A 17395-nucleotide genomic window follows, 5' to 3' on the forward strand; every position below is an offset into this window, starting at 1 on the left:
ATCCAAGTCCCTGTGGGATGAGAGGAAGCAGCTATTCTCCAGAGGAAGAATGAAAGCATCGCCTCGCATTGGCAGAAGGGACTCCCAGGCCTGCCCAAAACACATTTCCTAAACTGGAACGGGGCCAGGACACGGCTGCCAGCACCCTTTCTCTTTTGCAGAGAGGCTGGGTGGCCGTGAGTGGTTTAGTGACCCTGCGAAATGGGTCTCCTGGTTTGACATTTTTTGCAGTCGAGAAGGCATTGCCTCTGGTGGTGCCAAGTCCTCCTTGCAGGGATGCAGGGGCGCTGGAGTGACTTCTGACACGGAATCATCCTTCCTTCCAAAGCTGGTAAAACAGTGGTCCCTTAGCACTGCTTTAGGACACAGGGAGCCAGCAACGAATGAACTGGAAGAGAGCTTTCTCGTTCCTCCCAAAGGCAGCTTTTTAAAGGCACAGGTTCACACGCAAATGTCTAGGGTTTTGTTCAGCAGAGGCTGATCCACCCAGGCAGATTGGGCGCTGCTCCACCAGCCTCCTGCCAGCCCATGCTTGCATAGCTGTCAACTTACAGATTTGAAAATAAGGGACCAGCAGCCTCAAAAATAAGGGACCAGCAGCCAAAATAAGGGATTTTCTGGGTACAGGTATGTTCAACTTCTGAGCCCCTCCGAGCCAAAGGCAGAAAGCCCAGCCAGCAGCCAAACGAAGCCTCAAGCGGTGGTTCCCACAACGCAGCAACCCGGCAAAGGAGATGCAGCAAGGAAAACCATCGTCACCTCTCTGCTGGGAAGCGCTGAGCAAAGGCGAGTCCCCAGGCAACACGGCCGATTTTATCGGCACAAGGCATGCAAGCTCCACCCCCCAGTCGTTCTTAGACTCCTTATTGGGTGAGCAACGCAGCCAAGCAACACAGTTGGAGCCTCCCTCCTCCCTGTCCGGCAAGCAGGGAGGGAGAGGAGCTGCTTCCTTTGAAACCTGGGAAATTTAAGGGACATCATCAATAAGGGACAGCAGCAGGGCATGGCGCTGGGATATGGGACTTTCCCGCCAAATAAGGGACGGTTGACAGCTATGCAAGCTTGTCTGGCCTTCTCATTCATTCATTCATTCCACACCTTTTCCTTCAAGGAGCTCAAGGTGGCATACATTTAATCCCCACAACAACCATGTGAGAGAGGCTAAGCTGAGAGACAGTGACCGGCGTCAGGTCACCCAGTGAGCTTCACAGCTTAGCAGGGATTTGAACCCTGGTCCTAGTCTGATGCTCCAACCATTTGTTAAAAAAAATATTCCTTTTCTTTTTTATAGTTTTCTTTTTCCCTTCCTGATGCTCTAACCATTACACCACACTGGCTTCCTCATATCCTGCCCTCCTTAGCCACAGTGTTTATGAAAAATATTATTTATAGGCCTCCCCCCACTTCTGCATTGATACCAACACTTGCATGCGGCCCCTGGAAGGTTCACTCTGGAAGGGTTTCTACAACATCAAGGAGATGCGGGTGGCACTGTGGTCTAGGCCGCTGAGCCTCTTGGGCTTGCCAACCGTAAGGTCAGCAGTTTGAATCCCTGCGACGGGGTGAGCTCCCGTTGCTCTGTCCTGCCACCCTAGCCATTCGAAAGCATACTAGTGCAAGTAGATAAATAGGTACTGCTGCGGTGGGAAGATAAAAGGCGTTTCCATGAGCTCTGGCACTCGTCATGGACCTCTGCGCCAGAAGCGGTTTAGTCATGCCGGCCACATGACCCAGAAAGCTGTCTGTGGACAAACGCCGGTTCCCTCGGCCTGAAAGTGGAGATGAGCGCCGCAACCCCATACAGGGGTACCCTCAGGTTACATACGCTTCAGGTTACATACACTTCAGGTTACAGACTCTGCTAACCCAGAAATATTACCTCGGGTTAAGAACTTTGCTTCAGGATGAGAACAGAAATCGCGCGGCAGCAGGGGCAGGCCCCATTAGCTAAAGTGGTGCTTCAGGTTAAGAACAGTTTCAGGTTAAGTACGGACCTCCGGAACGAATTAAGTACTTAACCTGAGGTACCACTGTAGTTGAATTCGACTGGACTAAACCATCCATCCTCCAATGGCTTTATGGTGTGGTTCACCCTGATATCAATACAGAGGAAGGATGGGCTATAATAAACATTTTAAATTAAACACACACACACACACACACACACACACACGTGACTTGGGCACACAAATAAGTGGCTGAGGCACACCCACCATTGTGAGGCTTCCCGAGCTGTTATCATTGGTTACGAAGTACCGGTGATGTCACAAAAGCACTTGGCAACTGAGTGAGCCTAAAGGTGGGCCAACAGATTGCAACAACAACAATAATTCAGCATGGCCCAGTTTTCCTCCACCTGCAGGAGCCAAATTGGCAGATGGACCTGGGCGGCCATCCAGCTGCGGGATGCTGTGGAGCATTAATAAGGCAAGTTCCTTCGATGAGCAGGACTGTGGCTTGAAGGCATCTGATATCACGGACAGAAGCTGGCTATGTCGAGCAATGGAACTAGCAGGTTGGTCGGTGGGTGCTTGTGGGTTCTGCATTTGGAAACCGGCGGATGCCGCAAGGCTGAAGCAGGCTGGTGTTTGCGGGTGTAAGCTGGTTGAAATTCACCTTCAGGAACTGGTTGGCAGAAGTCGGCGGATATTTGTGGGTTGAAGCCAGGGCGCAAATGTGAATGAGTGGAGAGTGAATGACGATGTGGTGGACATGTAAAAGGGTAAAAGAGTATTGGGAAATAATCCATAATGAATTGAAAAAAATGTTTAAAAGTACTTTCCCAAAAAAACACTTTTCGTTGGGGATAATTCAGACTGAAATTTCCAGGTGTCAAAAAAGGTTATTTATGTATGCTACTACTTCGGCCCGTGTTCTGTTAGTCCAAAAATGGAAAACAAGTGAGGTCCTAACTAAAGAAGAGTGACAACTTAAGCTGACAGAATATGCGCAGCATGCAGACTTAACATATAGAATAAGGTAACAAGAAGAACATACATTTAGAGAAGATTGGAAAATGTTTATTGAATATATGGGCGGGGATTGTGTACACATGAAAATGTTGGCAGCATTAAGATAAACTTAACAGTGTAAATACCGGTAAGTTTTGAAAGACATAGTAATGGAATACTGAATGGTTTAGTTTTGTAAAATATGCAGGGATATATGATGTGCAAAATGAACCATGGAAAGAGAAGAAGGGAAGTCATTGATATTTTAAGGTTGTTTTAAATGAGTATTTTAAATTGTAAAACAAAAAATTTAATTAAGATTTTATATATATATATATATAAAGGGAATGAATGACGATGTTGGTGTTCTTTACAGATGTTGGCTAGTATATGCTTGTGTGGCGTACCCTTGCGGCAGGTAGGCTGGTCACTGGGACCACATAACACTGGTCCTGAAAGACCTACATTAGCTCTCAGTATGTTTCCGAGCACAATTCAAAGTGTTGGTGCTGACTTTTAAAGCCCTGATGGCCTCGGCCCAGTGCAGTGGTGCCCTGCAAGATGAACGCCTCGCAAGACGGAAAACCCGCTAGACGAAAGGGTTTTCCGTTTTGGAGGCGCTTCGCAAAACGAATTTCCCTATGGGCTTGCTTCGCAAGACGAAAATGTCTTGCGAGTTCCTGCGGGTTTTTCCCCCTTCCCCCACCCTTTTTCTAAGCAGCTAAGCCGCTTATCAGCTGATCCGCTAAGCTGATAAGCCGCTAAAAGCCGCTAAACCGCTAATAGCGCTAATCCGCTAAGCTGTCAATGGGCTTGCTTCGCAAGACGAAAAAACCGCTATACGAAGAGCCTCACGGAACGGATTAATTTCGTCTTGCGAGGCACCACTGTATACCTGAAGGAGCGTTCAGCTCAGAAACTGAGGTGCACCTCCGAGGGCCTTCTGGCAGTTCCCTCACTGCAAGAATTGAAGTTACAGAGAACGAGGCAGAGGGCCTTCTCGGTAGTGGCGCCCACCCTGTGGAACACCCTCCCATCAGATGTCAAGAAGATGAGCAACTATATAACTTTTGGAAGGCAACTGAAGGCATCCCTGTATGGGGAAGCTTTTAAATATGCAATGTTTTATTATGTTTTTATATAAGTTGGAAGCCACCCAGTCAGGCTTGGGGAGTCTGTGTTGATGGCTCCCTAGCCGTTGCCGCTGGCTGCCGGCTGCCAGTGATGTCACAAAAGGACGTGGTGGCTGCAGAGAAAAAGGCCGTCCCCTTGTGATGTCACTGAAATCTACAGATCTGGGATGCTCCTGACCTGGCATCCCTAACTTTTGTTAGTGTCAACGTGGGACTGAAACGTCCCTCTTATGAGGCAAGAGGAAGAGGCTGCCTCAGGCAGCAGATACAGAGTGGTGTTAAGGTAAGGTTACCAGACGTCCCCGTTTCCCAGGGACAGTTCCCTGATTTACAAATCCATCTATTTAGTAGGAAGTTGAAAAGTGTCCCCGGATTCATTGAAAAAAATCTGGTAACCTTAAGTGGGCAGCAGACTAGGCAATGGGCAGATGTGGCCTAGGAGCACATCCCCACCTGAAATGAATGAGAAAGCAGCCCTTCCATTCCTATTTGTTGGTATTGGCAGAGAATACCCAAGGATTTGCACCCCATGCTAATTCATGGAACATGTGTGCATGAATGTGTGTGTGTGTGTGTGTGTGTGCGCGCACCCCATTGTATTCTCCAGTCATTCCCACACAGTACAAATTAAAGTTACTTGCGTGCGCACAATACCTCTAAAGCACATTTAAGTAAAGGACCCCTGGATGGTTAAGTCCAGTCAAGGGCAGCTATGGGGTTGCGGCGCTTATCTCGCAACCTGTGGTGTGTGCATGCACGCGCGCACACACCAGTGTGAACTCTCTACGAAATGCAGCAGGGATATGTGCTGCTGCCAATTGACCACATTAGCTTAGGCTCTTCCATATCTCGCTAGTGCAACCGCTGATCTCTGAGTATAGATGTGCAGTGGTACCTCGGGTTAAGAACTTCATTCATTCTGGAGGTCCGTTCTTAACCTGAAACTGTTCTTAACCTGAAGCACCACTTTAGCTCATGGGGCCTCCTGCTGCCGCCATGCCGCCATCACACAATTTCTCTTCTCATCCTGAAGCAAAGTTCTTAACCCGAGGTACTATTTCTGGGTTAGCAGAGTCTGTAACCTGAAGCGTCTGTAAACTGAAGCATCTGTACCACTGTATATGACTATGCCAAGAGTGGACATTGATGGATGTCGTGGTAGAAGGCGCATGAGGCTTCCTCTCCAATGCTGAAGGTGCTGTTCCTGGACTGTTAGCTATGCATGGGGAGAGCTACAGTTTCCAGGATTCTTGGTGGAGGGGAAGCTTTAAATGTGTTTTGAAGATATGATGTCTCCGCAACATTTATACCACTTGAACGGTCATGGCTTCCCCCAGATAATTCTAGTTTAAGGGTTTTGGGAATTGCAAATCTGCAGAGGCTCTCTCGGCACAAATTTCAATTCCTAGGATTCTTTGTGGGGGTGGACTGGGGGAGCCATGGCTTTTAAAAGTGGAGTAAGAGTGCTTTGGGTATATGGTGCGGATGCGGCCCAAGTCTTAAGCACCGACACAGCCTATTGCAGCAGCAGGAAGCAACTTGCTCCCATTGCTGCATGAAAATAATTATCTGCACAGTCTGAGTCACCGGCAATTTTCTCTGGAGCACCATCACTGCCCTGGGCTTTAGGATTTTCAATATCTTGTATGGAAGAACTGCTCCCCGATGCATTCTCCTGCATCGTGGCAGCACTTCTTCTTTCGCTGAATGTCTCCCTTTCCCAAACGCAGGCTTTGCCCGACTTACATCAGCTAGATCCTCAGTGGCTGTAAAACTCCAAAATAGCTGGCACAGGGACTGGAAAGGGATGGGGGGCGAGGACTAGGGACTCACTATTAAACCGATTATTTGCCCAATAATAGTTTGGTTTCAAATGCAGATAGATCCGTGAACTCGGTTTGATTTTAAAGCCACACATTTAAATGGCAAGAAGCCCCACTGTTGCTTCGTTGGCCACATTCAGAAATAAAAAGTGCAGAACTGTCTGTCAAAAGGCTTGTTTTGAGATCAATGGGGGGGGGGGGGAACCTTCCATTGTCTTCTTTGCAGAAAGCTTCCCTTCTCTCCTGACTCAGAATCTCTCCTCTCCACTGTTGGTAAATCCTTTTGCTCTTTGAAATGAGACACCAGATTTCACATTTCATGTTCCTCGCCACCCCCACCCCCTGGTTTCCCTCGCAGAGTGCGCACGCCAGCTTAGCGCCACAGGAACGATTCCAGATTCCGAGCTCGGAATAAGGCCGTGAGTTCTTTAAACAGCAAAATTCCCTCCTTGGGCAGGATTGTTTAATGCTAGGCTGGTCAAGACCCTAACAAAACATGCTGCGGGGTACAATCCTGGCAGAGAGATGATGCCCGCACGATCTCTACTCCAGAAACGCTCCGCGATTCATCCCAAAGGCTTACAGCGCCACCTGATGGAGTACAGTGGAATGAGCGAATACTCGCAAGAAAAAGACTAGGAAAACTCTGAAGCTCATATGGACTGAATTCTCTTGAATCACTATGTACAGCTTTCTTTTAAAATACTGCATTAAGAAAGAGTTGCAGGCCCTCAATCTTGTTTCTTTGTGATTAAACTCCTCAGGCATGTGTAGCTACTTCCTAAAATTTATGATAACTGAACAGACTGCATGATAATAGAATTGTAGTTAGGGCCGTCTTAAACATTGGTGCCAGGGGTGTGGGGCACCTGGGCGCCGGGCTTTCAGGTGCGCCAGGCCATGAGTCTGGGGCCCGAGAGTTGTAGTCCTGGGAAGAGCCTGTCCGTCAGTTGGAGCGCCGTGGTGGGCTATTCTGCTGCGGGCGGCTCTGTGCTGCGAGTTCAGAGGTGAGCAAGGCAGTGAGGCCCTGAGGTGGCCGGCTGACTCCACCCTCCTGCGCGCCTGGGATTGGCGTAGGGCCATAGCGCACGCTGCTGACACCACGAGGCACCCAGCTTCGCTCAGTCGCTGATGCCTCGGGCTCCTTATGTTACCTGTTTTCTTTTCCTGAGCAGATCTTTTCTTTTCCAGGCAGATCTTTGCACCCTGGCACTGCATATGCTTAAGACGCCCCTGATTGTAGTGTTAGAGGGGACCACAAGGGTCATCTAGTCCAACCCCTTGCAATGCGGGAATCTTTTGCCCAACATGGGGCTTGAACTAAAGACCCTGAGGTTAAGAGTCTCATGCTCTACCCACTGAGCTAATGTTATCTCCTTGAGCTTATTACTTTGCCCCCTAGGTCACTTCCGGTGTGAAGAGGCAACCCATTTATATTTGGCTTCAATGACAGATGCTACTCCTCTGCTCAGTCCCCACCTTCCCCCTTAAAACAACTTGCCACCGCCAGATAAAGGGAAAGATTCCCCCCTACAAAGCTCCTCCTTTATAAATAACCTTCCTGGGATGTCTGGAAGCTCCCCGAGACAGTGCAAGCTTTTGGGTGTGAGGGTGCTAAAATAAGAGAAACGACGCCAAGTTTTTGAAACAAGTTCTGGAGAGTGGAATTTGACATAGTGCTAAGCAGGGTATGAATGAATGGAATGAGGGTCCACTCTTGTAGTGAGACGTTCCCCTCCCCTGTGCCCCCTAAACCTGTTTGGGGGCTCCCCTCACATCCAAAGCAGATATAAGGGTGATGTATGATTGAAGGGACACGGGTAGTGCTGTGGTCTAAACCACTGAGCCTCTTGGGCTTGCCAATAGGAAGATCGGCAGTTCGAATCCCCGCGACGGGGTGAGCTCCCGTTGCTTGGTCCCTGTTCCTGCCAACCTAGCAGTTTGAAAGCACGTCAAAGTGCAAGTAGATAAATAGGTACCGCTCCAGGGGGAAGGTAAACGGCGTTGCCGTGCGTTGCTCTGGTTTGCCAGAAGTGGCTTAGTCATGCTGGCCACATGACCCAGAAGCTGTACGCCGGCTCCCTCGGCCAGTAAAGCGAGATGAGCGCCGCAACCCCAGAGTCGGCCACGACTGGACCTAACGGTCAGGGGTCCCTTTACCTATGATTGAAGGGACACGAGTGGCACTGTCGGTTAAACCACTGAGCCTCTTGGGCTTGCCAATCGGAAGGTCAGCAGTTTGAATCCCCGCGACGTGGTGAGCTCCCATTGCTCGGTCTCAGCTCCTGCCACCAAAAGCACACCCCAAAAAATTGCAAGTAGGTAAATAGGTACCACCCCGTTGGGAAGGTAAATGGCATTTCCGTGCGCTGCTCTGGTTTCGCCAGAAGCAGCTTAGTCATGCTGGCCACATGACCCGGAAAAACTGTCTGCAGACAAACACCGGCTCCCTCGGCCTGCAAAGCGAGATGAGCGCTGCAACCCGAGTCATCTGCAACTGGACTTAATTGTCAGGGGTACCTTTACCTTTACCTTATGATTGAAGAGGGTATGTCTGGATCTCAGATTTCGGCCTGACACCACACCTTTTCTATGACATACCTGCAATGTCTTGATGCTGCTATGCGAAATGTATTGTGGGAAGTCATGGGAACTTTTAAAAATACACAAAAGCTTTGTTCTGAGCCTCTTCTTTGTTTTTCATGGAGATTGTTGCAACAAGGATAAATGATCAGGCTTCCTAGCTGCTGTTTTGCTTCAGTTTGATTGGCTGCGGTCTTTTGCTTGCACCTAACTGATGCTTGAACCCTAAGGGCTAGAGTCGCTGGTGAATTTGGGAAACGATTTAAGTAGTGTACCCCAAGATTTTGTCCTTAACAGGGGAGCCATGAGGGGAGGAGATAAGAGAAAGTCTAGTAGAGCGAGCAGACTTCGTTCCATGTGCGCAACAACTTAGTTGACTCTCACTTTCAGTTTACCAAAAAGAGAAAGAATGGAGTTTGAGAGCAATATGTGCAAAAAAAACCAACACCCTTTATGTTCCATGTGGAACAAAACTGAGGAAACAAAATAAATTAAAATGCATCCACTCTTCCTGGACTACCTCTTGATATAAATTCTCTTTGTCATTAATACGATTCTACCGTCAGGTTACAGGTTCAAGGTGGTTCGGAGCATTTAATTTTCCCATCCTGAGAGGAGGGATTTGCTCTACAGCACATACCTATGAAATCTTAAATATTTGAGCCTCAGGTTACAGCTAGTTAACCCTGTAATCCCCAGTGAATAAACTGGTCAAAATATGTATCCCGAATAATACAAGCAGTCCATTTAAACAAAGCCTGGAAAGATATGTACAGTCGTACCTTGGTTTTCAAACAGCTTAGTTCTTGAATGTTTTGGCTCCCGAAGGCCACAAACCCGGAAGTGAGTGTTCTGGTTTGCGAACGTTCTTTGGAACCCAAATGTCCGATGGGGCTTCCACAGCTTCCAATTAAGTACAGGAAGCTCCTGCAGCCAATCAGAAGCAGTGCCTTGGTTTTCAAACGTTTTTGGAAGTCGAACAGACTTCCGGAACGGATTCCGTTCAAGAGCCAAGATGTGACTGTATGAAATGCATGAGCCATCTAGGACAGTCCAGTTGAATTACTTCACAAAGTTCATTCTGAGTCTTTATCCTTCCTTCTTCTTCCCAGCACATCTTGCCCAAGGCTCTTTTTTCCTGTCACCTCACAGCCAGGTACACTGGCAACCTTCCAAACTCACCTCCCCCCCAAAAAAAATCTCTGTTCACACCTCAAGGCAAGGGGGGAGGCCAATTCTCTTGCACTGCCAATGGCTCTCAATGGCCCTGTATTATTTCTTCATGGCCCTAGCCTGGCCAGGTCCTTTTGGATAATGGTTGTTGTTGTTTAGTCATTTAGTCGTGTCCGACTCTTCGTGACCCTGTGGACCAGAGCACGCCAGGCACTCCTGTCTTCCACTGCCTCCCACAGTTTGGTCAAACTCATGCTGGCAGCTTTGAGAACACTGTCCAACCATCTCGTCCTCTGCCGTCCCCTTCTCCTTGCGCCCTCCATCTTTCCCAACATCAGGGTCTTTTCCAGGGAGTCTTCTCTTCTCATGAGGTGGCCAAAGTATTGGAGCCTCAGCTTCAGAATCTGCCCTTCCAGTGAGCACTCAGGGCTGATTTCCTTCAGAATGGATCGGTTTGATTTTCTTGCATTCCATGGGAATCTCAAGAGTCTCCTCCAGCACCATAATTCAAAAGCATCAATTCTTTGGTGATCAGCCTTCTTTATAGTCCAGCTCTCACTTTCATACATCACTACTGGGAAAACCATAGCTTTAACGATACGGACCTTTGTTGGCAAGGTGATGTCTCTGCTTTTTACGATGCTGTCTAGGTTTGTCATTGCTTTTCTCCCAAGAAGCAGGCGTACTGTTTATTAATTTCTAGGGTTTAGGAAAGTCCCCCCCCCCCCCCAAGTCTATAACACCGTGGTTTTAAAGAAAGGGGGATTTTGTGACAACTGGTGTCAAGATGACACCAGGCCTGTTTGCTTACATGCTGGCCTCCCTCATCATCATCCCCTCAATGGCAGTCCTTCGAGTCTCCTCTCAGGCTACAGGTTACAGATCAAGCCCCAAGGTCTATATGTGCCACCGGCCATTGTCTTCCTGCAACTCACTCTGCCTTTAGTGTTCAGGCCTTCCTGGGTAAAAGGGAGAGCTTTTGGAGGGGAAAAGGCCGTAGCTCAGGGGCAAAGCATGTGCTTTGCATGCAGAATGTCCCAGGTTCTGTCCCCAGCAACTTCCAGTGGGGTTGGGGGAGAACCCTGTCAATAATAATAATAATAATAATAATAATAATAATAATTTTTATTTATACCCCGCCCTCCCCAGCCAAGGCCAGGCTCAGGGCGGCTAACAAGCAATAATAAAAACAAGTTGAATGAATACAACTTAAAAACAAGATTAAAATACAACATTAAAATATTGACACATTAAAATGCAGCCTCATCACAGGAGGAGAAAGGAAAAAGAAAGAGGGGGAGGGAATCAAATTGGCTTCAAGCCAAAGGCCAGGCGGAACAACTCTTTCTTACAGGCCCTGCAGAAAGAAATTAGATCCTGCAGGGTCCTGGTCTCATGAGACAGAGCGTTCCGCCAGGCTGGAGCCAGTGTTGAAAAGGCCCTGGCTCTGACTGAGGCTTATCTAACTTCCTTAGGGCCCGGGACCACTAGGGTGTTGCTATTTATGGACCTTGAGGCTCTCCGTGGGGCATACCGGGAGAGGCGGTCCCATAGGTACGAGGGTCCTAGGCCATGAAGAAAGGTCAAAATCAGCATTGAGCAAGACAGGCCAATGGGTCTGACTCACTGCTTCCTTGCATGCTTACGAAGCAAGGCGTTGGAGACCATTCAAAATGGCAAGGGTAGATACTTCCTCGACACCCTCCGAGAATGGGCACAGAAGCAGCCGTGGGTGTTGGATGAAGCCAGCAATTGGCCTTTAATGGGGCTGCGGAGACGCAGTCAAACATTTTACGGCTTGCAAAATACGAGCAAGGCACTCCCTCTGGTAATCGCCGGAATCATCAAATTAGCATAAATTCTATTAACAGTTTCCCAGACGAGACTTTCGGAGGCCTGGTCCCCTTGACGCAAACAAAAGGGAAGATAATTGCTTTACAATAAAAGGAATGGCAAAAGGGCCAGTGATCTGAACTTGCTGTTTAATTCTTTCCTTCTTTGAAATCACATTGTGCATGAAAGGACCTTCTGATTCCCTCTGTTCTTGTCGTGCGAAATCAATTGCACTGCCGCTGGCCATTAGACGGCAGGCCCCCTTTTTTATTATTATTTTAACAAAGCCTTTTCGGAGCAGTGGGAGGAAATGTGCGTTGAGGGAACCAGAGTAATAGGAACAGAAACAGCCCAGAGAGAACCTTTGATCCCTGCTTACCGTGCTAGAGGACAGGAAGATGTTCTGGGAAGATATACTTTGCAGGATTTCTCCCTTTCCTAGCATGAATCCTAAAAGACCTAGGTTAAACCGTCATTAGCATCAGAATGCCTATTTCCATCCCTGCATGGTTGCAGAGATATGGTTGAAGACGGACTCGCAACGTTTTCTGTGGCTCTCGGTGCTGAACAAATTCCCTTTTCTTTTTCGAAGCTGCGAGTAGCTCATCATTCATTGCTATCTTTCTGTGAAGTGACCTTTGATCACTATCGAAAGCTGTTGGTGCCATTTGACAAATGTCTTTTTCTCTCTCCTTTTGTTTCTTTTTTTTTTAACCTTGTACCCTAACTCTGGTACTCTATGTGGACCAAGAGGCCTTCTTTTAAGTCAAGGTCACGACCCTCTGCATCCCTCAATTTCTTCCTGAGAGCAGTGGAGGAGAGAGAGGCAGGGATGAAGAAGGACCACTTGTTACAAAGCTGAGGCAAATACATCATCTCCTGGGTATGTTACTGGCCAGTCTCTCCTTGCCACAGAGTTGTTGTCGTTTAGTCGTGTCCGACTCTTCGTGACCCTCTGGACCAGAGCACGCCAGGCACTCCTGTCTTCCACTGCCTCCCGCAGTTGGGTCAGACTCATGCTGGTAGCTTCAAGAACACTGTCCAACCATCTCGTCCTCTGTCGTCCCCTTCTCCTTGGGCCCTCCATCTTTCCCAACATTCAGGGTCTTCTCATGAGGTGGCCAAAGTACTGGAGTCTCAGCTTCAGGATCTGTCCTTTGTGTGCACTCAGGGCTGATTTCCTTCAGAATGGATTGGTTTGATCTTCTTGCAGTCCATGGGACTCTCAAGAGTCTCCTCCAGCACCATAATTCAAAAGCATCAATACTTTGGTGATCGGCCTTCTTTATGGTCCAGCTCTCACTTCCATACATCACTACGGGGAAAACCATAGCTTTAAATATATGGACCTTTGTTGGCAAGGTGATGTCTCTGCTTTTTAAGATGCTGTCTAGGTTTGTCATTGCTTTTCTCCCAAGAAGCAGGCGTACTGTTTATTAATTTCTAGGGTTTAGGAAAGTTCCCCCCCAAGTCTATAACACTGTAGTTTTAAAGAAAGGGAGATGTTGTGACAACTGGTGTCAAGATGACACCAGGCCTGTTTGCTTACATGCTGGCCTCTCTCATCATCATCTGTTCAATGGAAGTCCTTCTTTTCTCCCAAGAAGCAGGCGTCTTTTAATTTTGTGACTGCTGTCACCATCTGCAGTGATCATGGAGCCCAAGAAAGTAAAATCTCTCACTGCCTCTATTTCTTCCCCTTCTATTTGCCAGGAGGTATTTGGACCAGTGGCCATGATCTTCGTTTTTTTGATGTTGAGCTTCAAACCATATTTTGCGCTCTCATCTTTCACCCTCATTAAAAGGTTCTTTAATTCCTCCTCACTTTCTGCCATCAATGTTGTGTCATCTGCATATCTGAGGTTGTTGATATTTCTTCCAGCAATCTTAATTCCGGCTAGGGATTCATCCAGCCCAGCCTTTCACATGATGAATTCTGCATATGAGCTAAATAAGCAGGGAGACAATATACAGCCTTGTCGTAGACCCACCCAAATCGGCTAAGCAGAGGAAGAGACAGATTACCTTAGCATGGTTAAGAATGCTAAAGGTTAAAATAATAGAATAAGTGTGCATGCACACGAAAGCTCATACCAATAACAAGCTTAGTTGGTCTCTAAGGTGCTACTGGAAGGAATTTTTTTATTTTGTTTAGAATAATAGAGGATCATCAAGTCCAGTCCCCTGAAATCCAGGAATCCCAACACACGGTCTCCCATCCAACCATATTTGACCCTGCTTAGCTTTGCAAATGTGTTAGCAGTTTTATCGCTGCACCACTAGGAGGGACTCCTTTTGTTTTGAACAATTCCAGAGGGATCGACCCATAACGTCACAAAATTGTGAGCAATCCACTGGGGGAGGAGGGAATGGACCAAATGTGCATATTGGTCAAAAGTCCATCTTTCATGATAATGGGGGCATGTCACGAACAGCACCTTCACTTCAGAATTTACCTCCATACCACTGCTTGATAGTGCAAAGGGATCACTTCAAATGCTTTAACATCTCCGTCCTGCATCTTCAGGCTCCCCTCATACATCTGCCAGCCTGCTTCTATTTTCCCCTGGTTTCCTTCGCATAGCTGCTACCTATACACAACAGCAATTTGGAAGCAGAATCATTTCAGAACCGCGCTGGTAAAATGCTCTGCTTAGGCAGCTGCCTGGATATTGTTCTGGAATGTTATTATGGTAATAACTCAAAGTGCTTCTCGGGTGGGGGGAGGGGAGTGAAAAATACCTAAAATGATTGGCATCCATACTCGAAACGGAAATTTCCTTTGAAAAGGAAGGTTCCTGGAGAACCATATTGCATGGGCTGGCCGGCCGTCTTTGTCCCAGGCACCCTTCCCATAGGCTCTTTGGGAAATGATCAGTAAGGTAGAGGTAAAGGGACCCCTGACCATTAGGTCCAGTCGTGGCTGAGTCTGGGGTTGTGGCGCTCATCTCGCTTTCTTGGCGGAGGGAGCCAGCATACAGCTTCCGGGTCATATGGCCAGCATGACTAAGCCGCTTCTGGCGAACCAGAGCAGTGCACGGAAACGCCGTTTACCTTCCCGCCAGAGCACTACCTACTTATCTACTTGCACTTTGACGTGCTTTCGAACTGCTAGGTTGGTAGGAGCAGGGACCGAGCAACAGGAGCTCACCCTGTTGTGGGGATTCGACCCGCTGACCTTCTGATCGGCAAGTCCTAGGCTATGTGGTTTAACCTATAGCGCCACCCGCATCCCTATGTAGGAATAGAACAGCACATTATCATTGCTTGATCAGGACTAGCTCACTAGTGTGAGCATCATCAGGCAAAAATGCTATATGGGTTTTAAAAAATTAATCTGGGAAGGCTTCTAGGCATTCCGCCTTACCCATTAAAAATAGTACCACACTAAATGGTAAGAAAATACAAAGGGAAACTTCCATTTTGATGGGCAAATCCAGCACTTCCCAGCATGGCACAACTAACTATCAAACTATGAGGCTGAAGAGATGACCTTGTGATTTAAGATTCATGTGCTTTATTTTCCGTAAAGCAAAATTGCACTGAAATCCAGTGGACATTTCTTCCTCCTCTTTGTCTACTTCTGCTAAACGCCTCTAATCAAAATTAAATTAACTGGTTCCAAGAGCTGCTGGATCACACAAGAATCCTTTGTTGTGTCTGTACTTTCTCCATCCGGTGACTGCCATTCAAAAATCCTTTGCTGTGATCAACAATTGACAAAATACCGTTCTACTTTCCAAGCTAGGGCTCTTGTGGGGGGTCAGCTATGAAGAGGCGGAATCTTTGAGAGACAAAGAAAGCTTTATAAAATGGGGAGAAATGTAAGCAGGAGATATGCAACCAATCCACTTGTAAGGACCTTGAGCCAAATAACTGCACATGTTCTCTATTCTCATGGACAGCATCCACCTCTCAAACTGCTGCAAATTTTCTCAGCAAGAAATTACTGAAGGTGAAACCAGGAAACTATTAGTATGCTTCCAGACATGAAGAATTAGCAACAGCCACTCATTGTTGCTTTTGAATTATGGTGCTGGAGGAGACTCTTGAGAGTCCCATGGACTGCAAGAAGGTCAAACCTCTACATTCTGAAGGAAATCAGCCCTGAGTGCCCACTGGAAGGACAGATCCTGAAGCTGAGGCTCCAATACTTTGGCCACCTCTTGAGAAGAGAAGACTCCCTGGAAAAGACCCTGATGCTGGGAGAGATGGAGGGCACAAGGAGAAGAGGATGACAGAGGATGAGATGGTTGGACAGTGTTCTCGAAGCTACCAGCATCAGTTTGACCAAACTGCGGGAAGCAGTGGAAGACAGGAGTGCCTGGCGTGCTTTGGTCCATGGAGTCACGAAGAGTCGGACATGACTAAACGACTAAACAACAACAACTCATTGTTCTAAGCTGGAAGGAGAATAGCAACTCTGATTCCCAACTTCTGGAATTCAAATGCCATTCTGCAGCCAAGGAGATGGTCCACTTTTCTTCAGTCCCATATACTGTTGGAGGCAATTTTCATTGGGACCTTGGTATGTAAGGATAGCGTTAAATATATCCTCCTCCCTGCCGCCACCATTGAAATCCTGATCATGAGCTTCCCCCCTCCTCACAGCAATGTGGGAAAGAGAGGAATTGATTTAAGGCAATGTTATTTGGAAATTATCGTGTTAATTCCTAGAGTGGAGTGAAGGACCATAGAGAAGGAGATGCTGCAAACCTGACAGAACAGTTGCACAATGAGTCATCCACACCCAGTGGCATAACATGGGTTGGTAGAGCCCAGGACCATACAGAGGGGTGCGATGGGAAAGAGGGGCATGGACAGAGTATGCATGCACATTCATAACAGCATCTGTGCCACCCAGGAGATCAAATCCACAGAGATAAGAAAAGAAGAGCCGTTCTGTTGTCTGGAGAGGTCACTTCCTGGTTTGCATAGAGAAGCCGTTTTCAGCGAAGCCCAGTGACAGAAACACACAGTTGTATTGAGGGAGCACCAGATGTTGAAATTTTGCACCCCTAACAATTTTGTGCCCGGGGCAACTGCCCCATGCCAACCCCCACCTCGCTATGCCACTGTCCACAACAGAGGTGATTGTTCCACTGTGTCAAAAAAGTTAGATTTTCTGAGCTCTGAAAAATGGAAAACAAAAAGCAAACAGGCAGAAGCTGAACAGGGAAAACATGGGAAGATATTTTAATCATGACGTTATGCAGATGCCTTGAAGGAGTGAGCAAACCAGTGTGTGGCTGTTCCTCTGTAAATGCTCTGAGTAGCAGCAGCCCTGAGCCAGTTGGATGCTGACAAAGTAACTATATGAAATCCCTTTTGCACATATTTTGCCCCTTTAGCCTGTCTTTCCCCCCATTCACTTAACATGGAGCATCCAGACAGTGTCCCCAGCACATTGCATTCCAGTGTTCTGTATAACATCCTCTGTGACTTTTCGAACCTAATTGGTGATGTTTTTTCCCCTTAATAAAATGCAACTGCAGCACCGATATGAACAGGGAAAGTGCTGTTGAGGTTTTTAAGGGCTGCCGATCATTAAAGACTTTCTGTTTACAGGGACAATCCATGTTATTGCTCGATAAGCACGGGGGGGGGGGGGGAGGACTTGTAAGAAATTAATTGACCCTTGAATAGACTCTCTTAGTTGCTCCAATTTCAGTTCCTGTTTCACAGGAGGAGGTTTTATTTACTGGTTTTACTCTCATTTTTTAAAAATAAAAGTAAAATTGCACTATTTTACTATAAAAACAAAAAAAGTGAGGAAATCAGTATTTAAAAGCCCCTTCACAATAGGAAGCGATACTGATATTCAGGCCTGTTCAGGGGACAACCAATAGGCTATTAATCACAAATCACCTACCGTACCCACATTTCTCAAGAAGCAATA

At 47.3% G+C, this 17395-nt stretch overlaps 1 protein-coding gene and 1 long non-coding RNA gene across 3 annotated transcripts in view; one reads left to right on the forward strand and one right to left on the reverse strand.

The window, feature by feature from the left end:
• The window catches only part of LOC310840026, a 97399-nt gene extending 96674 nt beyond the window's left edge, over positions 1–725 (reverse strand). The window contains exon 1 of the long non-coding RNA XR_014561771.1: positions 553–725. This is a non-coding gene — a long non-coding RNA (uncharacterized lncRNA). The remainder of the gene's footprint in view (positions 1–552) is intronic.
• Positions 726–2295: 1570 nt separating this feature from the next.
• The window catches only part of RACGAP1 (Rac GTPase activating protein 1), a 74406-nt gene continuing 59306 nt past the window's right edge, over positions 2296–17395 (forward strand). The window contains exon 1 of one of the 2 annotated variants that reach the window (XM_083728883.1): positions 2296–2427. In XM_083728883.1, the coding sequence (XP_083585009.1) occupies positions 2407–2427 (21 nt within the window). In that variant the 5' untranslated portion in view covers positions 2296–2406. Of the gene's footprint in view, positions 2516–17395 lie in introns of both variants that reach the window. The other variant, XM_083728887.1, reaches the window with a different exon arrangement.

Source organism: Podarcis gaigeae, assembly GCF_964106915.1.
Source record: "Podarcis gaigeae genome assembly, chromosome: 2".
Taxonomy (NCBI): Eukaryota; Metazoa; Chordata; class Lepidosauria; order Squamata; family Lacertidae; genus Podarcis; species Podarcis gaigeae.